We start from the raw sequence: 10,868 nt of genomic DNA, 5'->3' as shown, positions 1-10,868 counted from the left end.
GTTTAATTTCTCTTATGTCAGACACTGATTTAGGTGTTGGCCTCTTTAGCATGCTGGAGCTGGTTTTTTTTTTTCCTTCCCTCAAAGATTCAAACCCAAAAGAACATTTGTCAAAGACTGTGAAAATGAGAAACTCAAGAGCTCTTCCAGAGTCAGAACTGTCACACAGAGAGCTTCTGAATTTGTTTTTTCCTGAAAACTGATCTTACTGTTTTACTGGAACAGGCTCACATGCAAATATATCTAATAATGAAAAATTTTCTGTACAATAACCAGGCCACTAGTAGCTGCTGGCTGACATAAGGTACTGAAACTTTTACAGAAATGGTTCATGGCATGATGTTTAAGAATTGTCCTAGGACATTTGCATATATACAGTCAATTTGAGCCTATGGATGTCACTCTCCTCCTACTAATTAACACAATGAGATTTCTGCAGCGTTTTGTCCCTCTGAAGTCTCATTACCTCAGAGGAACTGAAACAACCAGCCAAGAAACTTTCCTTTCTGCATTAACTAAGACTGAAGACTTTGTTTATATATTTATACTGCTAAATGGAAAAAAAAAAATAGCAGCTGTGTGCAGCTGAAGCACTGACCTCTCACTAATTGCCACTACAAAGCTACTCTCCAGATGTATCTGGACTGCTCTGAGGAGACGATTCCAGGAAGTCGCTAGAGAGTGGGCTAGTCCTAAGCACTAGCTGGTCTTGAAGGATTGAATCTAAGTCAACCTATTTAGCAGAACAGGCAAAGTCAAATATCAACCCTCTGTGCCTTTGTGACTACCATCCCCTTCAACTTGTTTCCTTGCAAGTTAAGGTTCCTGAGTTTTCATGAAAATAGTGTAAAGAAAAGTTGTTTGGAGATGGACAAAACATTTAAAATAATTTAATTTTCCTACATATTAATAGTTCAGATTACATTTAAAAATAACAGTGAAGTGCTGCAAGAAAAGCTGAGAAATTGTCCTGGCACTGAGGGTCATATCACACCTCTTTATGTGTCAGTTTGGGGCCCAACACTTCACAGCTACCAACTGCTATAGATGGATAATGAGATGTTTGGCTCTCGCATTTAAAAGATAACTATTGTGTGAATATTAATAAAAGCTTTAGTGATGTATAGTTATGTTATTGCAGTTCAGATGTCCTCAGTTCTCCCCATAGTTCCCTTTTCCCTCCTGTATTTATTTATTCTCCTGTGACCATCAGACAGCCAGGGTTTTCTAGGACAGGTAAAATAGAAGGCTGCACATGTGTCCCTTACCTGGAGCAGTTGGGAATGGAAAAGCTTGGTGCTTAGGGGGTATAGCATGGCAAAACCTGACCTCCAATCAAGTTACAAAAAAAGCAGTTTCCACCAATAAATGGCAAAGAAGAGCTGACTGACAGACTTTGGGAGGGCCAGGGCTGGCTGATGAAACCCCAGGGGTATAAACCACTGAGAATCCATCTTGGACACACACTGGCTGTGTGGTGTGCATGAGGGTCAGTTCCCAGCGCTGCAGCTTTTTCCTTATGTGGTCCTTTTTCGTATTTTTGTTAAGGTTTAAGAAATCTTTTTAAATTTGCAAACTGAGCAGTTGTCTCTCCCACAACTGAGAAGTAATATGCATACTCCTTTTTGTAACAGCACTTTTAAAAGCCATTCATTTTTTAAAGTCTGGCTGCCTTGTTGGAATGTTTAATAGTATAAATAATCAGGCAACCTGGTGGCACAGTCCAATGATCTTTTTCAGCTGGTATGAAAAGACATGAAATGGAAAAAAACCCTAAATAAAATCTAAACAAAAGAAATAATGAAAAGTCATTGCAGCTGTTTTTTTAATTAAAAAAAACAAAAAACACCTTAATACCCTGGTTCTAGGATATCCCCTAAATGCTGCTGTTCCCCACCCTGTTGCAGCCTTTTTTTAAAAGGAAAAACAGCATATTTCCAACTAGCACAGACACATTTTCTAACAAAAACTCCTGTCAACAGCCAGGACTCTTGCTGTTCTGTCCTTAACCCTGTCCTTAACATTGTGGCCCTGCCTGTGAAGATTGCCATAACTGCCCTGCTGTCATAGAACAACTCTTAGCATCCTTCCATGACATCAGAGATTGTCTCCTACAGAAGACAGACATAACCCCTCTTATAGATGGCTCCCTGTGGCTCCACAGGCCATCCACAGAGTCATAGAATGGTCTGCATTGGAAGCAATCTTAAAGACCATCTACTTGCAACCAACCTACCAGGGGCAGAGGCACTTCCCACTCAATCAGGTTGCCCAGAGCCCCCTCCAACCTGGCCTTGAATACTCCCAGGGATAGGGCATGCATTAATTCCCTGGGCAACCTGTTCCAGTGCCTCTCCATCCTCATAATAAAGAATTTCTTGCTAGTATCGCATCTAAACCCACCCTCTTTTAGTTTAAAGCCATTCCCCCTTGTTCTATCACTACACACCCTTGTAAAAAGTCCCTCTCCAGCTCTCTTGTCAGTCTCTTTAGGTACTGGAAGGTGCAAAAAGATCTCCCTGTACTTTCTCTTCTCCAGGCTGAACTACTACAACTCTCTCAGATAGTCTTCTTAGGAGAGGTGCTCCAGTGCTCTGATGGAGCTCCAGGATGTACTACTACAACTCTCTCAGATAGTCTTCTTAGGAGAGGTGCTCCAGTGCTCTGATGGAGCTCCAGGATGTGATGTCTGTACTTCACCAAAGGAGTGGAAACTTATTATTGCTCTCTAGTACAAACTGCAGGACTTTCTGTCCTGATTAGCACATATGTACTTGTGCAAGAACCATTGGCTTTCCTTAGCCATCAGTGTCACACCGATTCCTGATATACCTTTGGGGCTATGCACAGTTGAGGATAACTTTGAAAGCAACTCAGCTTTTTAACATCCCCTTGCACTCTTGTTATCTTAGATATCATGAGGTCTAATGTCATTATAGTGCAAGGATTTTATATCATCAGAGCTTTATCCTCCTTAATGTTTTTTGCAGGCAGCTCCTCTAAACACTACCAGTTCTTGCAGCAGTCATCTGACTCCCCTCACTCCAGATCCCACCAATCTACTCTTTTATACCACTTGTTCTTATTGGCTACAGGCCTGGCCTGTTAAGATCAGGCCTGCTTCTAATCTTTAGTAATTGGCCCAGCTGCAACTCACTGGGCATAAGATTACCTTCTATACCACCTTCATTTACCCATACTGTATCCCCCTACAACTGCTATGCCAGTTCCTTGCTGCTATGTTGAAGCTCTTCTGCAAGCATTAGTACTGCCTGCTCTTAGCAATAATAAAATACTATACTCATGTTTTTCCTTATGATGATACCAAACAAGAAATGGCCTTAATTGATCAATCAGCAAGGACAGTGGGTCTTTCTGGCTGGCACACTCCTGTAAATGCTCTTATCTGCCTTTCTACACAGCAGTCACCATTTGCTTCTCTTTCAGAACTGTTTTGCAGGATTCAGACCTGGGAAGATGAAAACATTGCCTGGCTGCGCCAGGAGTGCCAGTTACACCTTGAGTCCTCTGTTACACCTTGGCTGTTCCCAGATGACCACCTTGTTGCACCTCAGCTCCTCCTCTCTTTGCTGATGTGACTCACCTGGTGGCCCACCCTGGCAAGGGGGTGTGATTGTATCAGTAAAAGCCTGGTTTGCCCCAGATTTTCTGTAAGAGCACAGCAATCCTGCAGCACTTGTCCAATTTGTTTGGTCCATAACATCAGATGAATGGTCAAAACCAAAGATGCAGCACACCCAGAGACATGGGTTTCCGTTGTAAATTTTCAAGTGGATTTTATGCAGATGTCCAAACAATGTAACAACAAATTCACTTATTTAATCATAATCATACCCAGCAGGATGGGTAGAGGTCTGTCCATGTAGAAATGCTGATCCTACTGCTGTCACTAAGAAACTTTTCAGACAACACATCATTTTGGAATACTCATGGTACCACATAGTGACCAGGGGACTCATTTCACAGGACCAGCAGTCCAGGGGATCTGTCAAGGCCTAGGAACCCAAAGCATTTACACTTTGAAGGGGCTGAAAGGAAGAAATCTATTTAAGAATTATATTGGCCAAACTTAGTGAACAAACCTAAAAGGGACAAATGCTTTCCCTTTGGCCTGAACATACATCAAGAACACTGTGATTAAAAACACACACTATGTCCATGGGAAATTGCAACAGGTAAGCCCATAAGGTTACTGCATAGCTCACCTAATCCACCACAAAAATCCAAGCTACAGGTGAGCTCTAATAGTGGCAAGACTATTCACTCACAGGTTGAAAAAAAAAAATCCTTCCAGAACTTGCCTCTGAATGTACCACCATTGTGGACCCCAGACCTGAGTCTACACCAAAGAGACACACACAGGACTCAAGATCAACAGCATCAGATCCATATCCATCCAGAGCGCTCTGCCCTCAAACAGTTGAAAATTTTTACATCTTTGCATAAGCTATTAAAATACCTTTCTTCAGTTGGCCCACCATTATGCTAAAGACTTAAATATTTCAAAATGCTGGGTGTGTTCAATATCCCTCTTCACTCTAGTGAAGGTGTCATCATGTTTCCCATAGCATGTAATTTGTCTGTAAAATAACCAATCTGGAAAAACTTGAAGGCAGAAATTCATTGTCTAAGGTCACAGATGGGAACTGATCCACGTTGATCCAATAGATATATGCATGAAGCTCCAACTCCTACCCATCACCTGGGATTAGCTGCACCTGGGAACACTTGTTATTTGAAAGCAAATGGAACATGACAGATGGGACAGAGCAATACTCAAAACTGCAGGACATTACAGGATATTGCTTCTATATGTTTCTACAGTGTTTTTAACAAAAAGAAAGGTATTGTATCTTTCGTACATAGATAATAATGCTACATTATAATTTCAGAAAAAAAATCTCAGGAAATTATTGTGAAGTTTATTTCTTCACTTCATTCTCCTTCCATCATTCTCTGTGGAACCAAATCCATTGTAGTACTTACCTGTCAAATAGAAAAGTTATAATTGCTTATATTATTTTGAATCATGATAATTTGAGCTTTTAGTTTCAGACTTTATGTTTTGAGGAATATCTGAAGTATTTAAAAATCATTGAGGAACATACCAAAATAGTAGAAAGTACTGCACACAATCTACTATGTATGTACTTATGCTTGGATAGTACATACATACTATGTATGTACTATTCAAGCATAAAAAAATTACCATAGACACTTGATCTGTTAAATATCTCGATCTTGGCTGTTACATCTGCATTCTATAAATAACAATATAAATAACTGTGATCAACCCTGTCTGTACACAATTTGAAGAACTAAGGAACAACAAACATGCAAAAAAAAAAAAAAAAGCATTACACACCCACCACAGTCGTTGGGGTTAATCATGGATTAGGTATCCAATACAAGTACAAACTCAGCAGAAAAAACCTACAGTCTTCTTTGCCCTAAAGAAGGCATGAATTCTATGATTCAGTTTCTGACCTTGCTTGCTTACTTCTCTTGAACATGTTGCTCATTTCTGGGACTCCTTGCTCCAAAGCTTGGGTAGGGTCTCAAGTACCAGTGCAGGATTCTCAGTTGAAAACCTCTGAGGATACAAGAAAGGATGCTGCGGTTCCTGAGAGGAAATTTCTATTCTTTTTAGCAACATGTAGCAGGAGGGAGTTAAGTGCTACTGGAGTGTGTTTCATCTGAAGTATCAGCAGCGATTATTTTATGTTCCTAAAAATAAAGTCTCTTGCAAAAGAAAAAAGCTTCCTGTATGCAAGAGTTCTGTCTTTTGGGAAGACAGAACTCTTAGAATCAGCTCTTCCATCAGACTATTAATACTTGAGGTGAAAACCTAAAATCACATTTTGACATCTTCCAGATTTTAAAAAAGTCTTTTTTAGTAACTGATAGGTATTGAATAATTGCAGTCATAAAAAGGTGATTTTTCTCATTACCAAGTGCATGTCTGAGAACATAACAATGTGACTGATTTGTATTTTATCATTAATTCACCACAAATACCAAAATAAAAATAATAGAATACTTTTTTATTTAAAAAGCTTTTATAAATAGTCTTCTGTAAAATATAAATATCTCATACTTTTACCTCATCCAAAGGAAGATTCCTTTAGGTATTTAATATAATTTGCTCAGATATATCTCTTGGTAAATAATTAACTTTAGGCATGTAATGAGGTGAGTATTTAATTCTATCATTATGCAGCTCTGCCTGCTATTTGAATGTGATTCTTTGTTCTTTTTTCAGTCTTACGGTCTCCTCTAATTTTTACTCCTTTTTACTTTCATATGTATTTTGAAGGCACTGTGTTCAAGACATTTTGAAGGCACTGTGTTCAGACTATGTTCAGTAAGAATTTACCTACACTTAGTGCTTATTTTGAAGTTGGAAGTTCCTAATTGGGTAGAAACTGCTTTCTTCTTTGGAAGATTTCACCCAGCTTTCTGTTAAAAAAAAAAAAAAAAAAGAACAAAAAATCCAGAAGAAATGAGTTAAGAAACAGAACAACAAAATTATGTCCAATTGTGCAACAGTGTCAAATTGTGGATTAACTGGACATTGTGTCAGCTGGCACGGGCAGACCACAGGAAAAACCACAAAACTGTGGAATAAATGCAAATAATATATTTATCTTTGTTACCTTACCAACTAGGAGATCTACCCTAAACCTATCAGTAATTGACACTTGCAAAGCAAGAAGAGCAAAAATAATTTTAGCCTAAGTAAAATATTATAGTACCAAAAAATACTGAATGACTTATATGTTTGAAATCTGGCCAAGTTCTTGTAACTAAGATTGTGCTTTTGTAAAAACAAAACCTACTTTACTTTTTATCATTGAATGCAGTTTACATGGTAAACATGCAACTAATTTCTTGCCTCAAACTTTGGAACAAGTTAAATTCTGTGCTCCTGGACTAAAATGTACCATCAATTGTAAATTATTCTATTTGTCCTTTACTGAAAATATATTCACTATTTAATACATTTTTTTTCTCTAGCAGCAATATAATCTGTTTCACAGTCATGAAGTGAAATGCAGCTAAAATAAAATTTCTTTCTTTTTTCTCTTAAGTTCACACATTTCAATGAAACCTCACAAAAAATTCTTTTTCTATTACTCATGTCATAAGCAAGGAAGTTTCTTCATGTTTTCTATTTGAATGGCAGCTCCCTTGCAGTTTCAAATGTTTATGGCCTTTGTTCAAATGTGTAGGTAGCAAAACCATCAGAAAACCACATTTTTTAACACATGCCTTTTTATTCCCTGTACAGAAAAGAATTTAACACTTTCAATTTCTCTATTTATTAACTGTGGTGAATCTGCCTCTTTCTGAAAATTTAAAATTACTCAAGTGATAACCCTGGATGATAGCAAAAAGCTAGGAATATCCGATGACTGAAATGAAAGAAGGGCCATATGATACCACAGGATATACAAAACCACTGGAAGATTCTCAGGGTATTCTTTTACAGATGGTTAAGTGCAGATGGTTAAGTTTTCTCTGAGATAGAAATTTATAATACAGATCATATAGCATTTTTGAATAAATTCAGCACACTTGTTGGATGAACAGTAAGCAAACATACAATAAAAATCAATAGAGTGGGAATGTCAGGGTAATGTCCCATAAAAGAGCTGATGTGTTGCCAATTTTTTACAGTTCTATAAATGTTTTCTTTTCCTGTCTAAAAGATACTGATACTAATTTCCTACTGGTGCATGAAAACACTTAAAAATAAAGGTAACTGTTCAAATGCAACTGGAATCAGATATATGCAAAGCTCTGGGATGCCTAAGTAAGGACGTGTGCTGGGAGGGAAATTTCTGCAGCTTCCATACAGTGATACTGAAACTGCTTTGTATCTACAGTGGATTAGATTTCAGACATGGACATAGGCACCAGCAATGTTTAAAAACATGCTTGACCTCCAGCTGCTACTTGAAGAAGTTTTCAGTATGTCCTATGTAATATTTGCATGTTTTTAGTACTGTGGGATATGTAAAATAACGTAAGCCTGATTCCTAGAGATAGCAACAATTTGAATAGAAGTATTGACACCAAGGGCATTCTAATGTAGAATGATGTATATGTGGGCTGGGGAAGGAGAGTGAAACAGCAAACCTTTAACTTGTTTCCCTGTAAACGTTTTCAAAGAATGCACATTGTTTTAAAAAGAAAAAAAATTGAGAAATTTAGGATATGATATACACCTTCCATTACTCTACCCTGTTTTGTATGAAGTCACTGCAATGGCATCTATTTTGAGTCATACAGTTTGTCCTGTTAGATCAAAAAAAAAGAGGGTGAAAAGTGTTTTGAGCAAAGAAAAGTAAGTTTGTTTGGCACAACATTTTGGACTTTACAAAGCATATGCGTTATCCGCTCTCTCTATTCTTGTTGGATTTAAATGAAGTCTAGAGAGGAAGGCAAGGGGAAATAAACAGCAACATGATACTGAGTTTTATTTTGGTGCTTGTGATTTCATAGCATGTTACTCACTAAAAAATACCCTACAAAACATCTTAATAATTCACTCTCAGGAAAAGCATGAAGATGCAGCCATCTTTCTCCAAGTTTGAAAACCATGGCAAATCTGCCAAGACATTTAGCATGCATAATTCAAAGGAATCTCTCAGGTTTCTCAGTTTTTAAAGTCAGGGTTTGAGAGTTTTACAGGAGACACCAATCTGACTTAGAAAAGCTTTATTTAAAATGAGTTTTTTTCTCCACAAGTCATCACTGCTCTCCAGTCAGCAGTCTTGGCAGGATGTTGCATCCCTCAACAACCAACCAGGTAGCAACAGAATGCTACTTAGAGATATGAAAATAAAACAAATGATTGAAGGTGTTTATGAAGTTGTTTTACATTCACTGATGCTCACTTGTCACTTACATCGCTGAAGGCATTATGGCACTGAACTTATAGGCAATTACAGCTCTGGAAAGCTTTGCAGAAACCTCCTTCTTAAAGATTTTAACATTAGTTTAGCTATTGGAGGCTTCTGGGGGGTTAATGCCTGAGAACCCGCTGCCTTCCCTTTAGCAGCCTGTTGTGGAGAGCAGCAGGGCACAGGCCGCACCAAGAGAGAAATGGCATCCAGCACCCCCAGTGAGCACCCAGGGGGCCAAGCTCCGCAACCTCCGCTAAAGGGAGCTGCCACTGATCGTCCCGCGCCGGAGGGGAGGGGAAGGGAGGGAAAGGCAGGGCAGGGCAGCCGGCCGCCATGCCACCGCTCCGTACCAACACAGCTTCGTAGCCCTTCGCTAAGATGGCGGCCTCCTTCCCCCTCCCACCCTGTCTACCAACATGGAGGACCGCGCGCCGCCGCGCGATTGGCTGAGGCACCGGCCGTGCTTTGCATGGTCTCACCCCGAGCGGGGAACTACATTACCCAGAATACCCCGCAATAGGGGCGTTGTCCCGAGCCGCTTCTTCTCTTACGCATCTCAACTCTGTCTCCTCCCAGGCAGGAGGGAACGGGGCGTGGTCTCGCGAGAGTCCGCGCGGGCCAGCGGAGGGGGCGCAGGGCGCGCTGAGACCGTTGTCGTGGGCCCATGGCGGCCGCGGAGGCGGCGGCCGCGCCCGACCCCAGCGGGCTTTCCCCGAAGGAGGAAGGGGAGTTGGAGGATGGCGAGATCAGCGACGATGACAACAACGGCTTCGGGCCCTATGGCGGCGGCTCCGAGCCCGCCGGCGGCTTCGGTAGCGGCGGTAGCAGCAGCAGCAGTAGCAGGCCGTACTCGAGGCGCCGGCCGCCCCCCGGGCTCCACGGGAGCGGCTCCATGTCCTCCCCCGGGCGGCCCTTCCCGCGCTCGCGGCACCAGCCTCCGCCCGACACGGGACACGTGCACGGCCACGGCGGGTACCGGCCTAAGGACTCGTTCCGCTCCCACCCGCCGGCGCCGCGGATGCCGCCGGGCTCGCACTCCGACACGGGCCCCCGGCTCTCCTTCTGGGAGCGCAGCCACAACGCCCTGGATCGGTTCCGCTTCCGAGGCCGGCCCTACCGGGGCGGTGGGCGCTGGGGCCGGAGCCGAGGCTGCAGCGATCGGCCGGGCAACCCTCCGGGGAGGCCGCCCGGAGGGGGAGGCGGCGCCGGGTTCAGTAGCAGCCAGGGCTGGAGGGAGCCCTCGCCTCGGAAATGTATCCTTGGGACGTGAGCAGGGTGGGGGGCCCGTGCTCCTGCGGTGGGCCTGGGTGTGGCCGTGCTGCGCTACGTGGCCAAAAGCCGTGGGAACGGACAGTGGGATTCCCGCAGCAGTAACGGAGAGGGAGGCTCCCAAGCTAATCCTCGGGGTTGGCCGGGACAGCCGGCCGTGCTTAAGGAGAGGCTGCTGGGAAGTCGGATTACTGCCGTGGCCTGGCTTGCGGCTTGGCCGATCTGTCGGGTGTAGGGAAAAAGGAAAAAAGCATAGCCTGAAAGGAAGCTTTTGTCGGTTGGATTCCGGGCGGCTGCTTTTGTAGCCCCAAGAGCAAATATTGTGAAGTGGGGTCAGTCTTTGGTGCGGCAGTTTTAATATGTACAATTAGTGTCACAATTGTAAAGCTAAGACCCTAAGCTTGTTAATTTACTGTATTGGGCAATGAAGGATCTACAGGTTTTTTTTCATTTTCACTTTCATTTCTTCAGAGGCTATTACACATAGGTTTAGGTTTGGTCAGTTTTAGCTAAGCTGGAGTGGATTTGCACGCACAAATTGTAGTTTGGGTGGGCATTCAGATGAAAGCCATACCCACCATTTTCTTGTAGAATGTTCTTCACTGATTGCTCTTAAGAGTTTAGGTGATTCATTACAAGAGTTCTGATATTTTGTCCTTTTAGGAG

The 10,868-nt window shown here is 42.1% G+C and overlaps 1 protein-coding gene across 5 annotated transcripts in view; it reads left to right on the top strand.

Annotated features, from left to right (window-relative positions):
- Nucleotides 1-9,515: 9,515 nt before the first annotated feature.
- ZFC3H1 (zinc finger C3H1-type containing) overlaps nt 9,516-10,868 on the top strand; it is a 41,719-nt gene continuing 40,366 nt past the window's right edge. For 3 of the 5 annotated variants that reach the window (XM_050984366.1, XM_050984355.1, XM_050984349.1), the window contains exon 1: nt 9,516-10,186. In XM_050984366.1, the coding sequence (XP_050840323.1) occupies nt 9,598-10,186 (589 nt within the window). In that variant the 5' untranslated portion in view covers nt 9,516-9,597. The remainder of the gene's footprint in view (nt 10,187-10,868) is intronic. The other 2 variants (XR_007779803.1, XM_050984345.1) reach the window with 1 other exon arrangement.

Source organism: Serinus canaria, chromosome 1A (assembly GCF_022539315.1).
Source record: "Serinus canaria isolate serCan28SL12 chromosome 1A, serCan2020, whole genome shotgun sequence".
NCBI classification, from domain to species: domain Eukaryota; kingdom Metazoa; phylum Chordata; class Aves; order Passeriformes; family Fringillidae; genus Serinus; species Serinus canaria.
The sequence above is the reverse complement of the archived record's forward strand: the minus strand, read 5'-3'. Positions and strand labels throughout refer to the sequence as shown.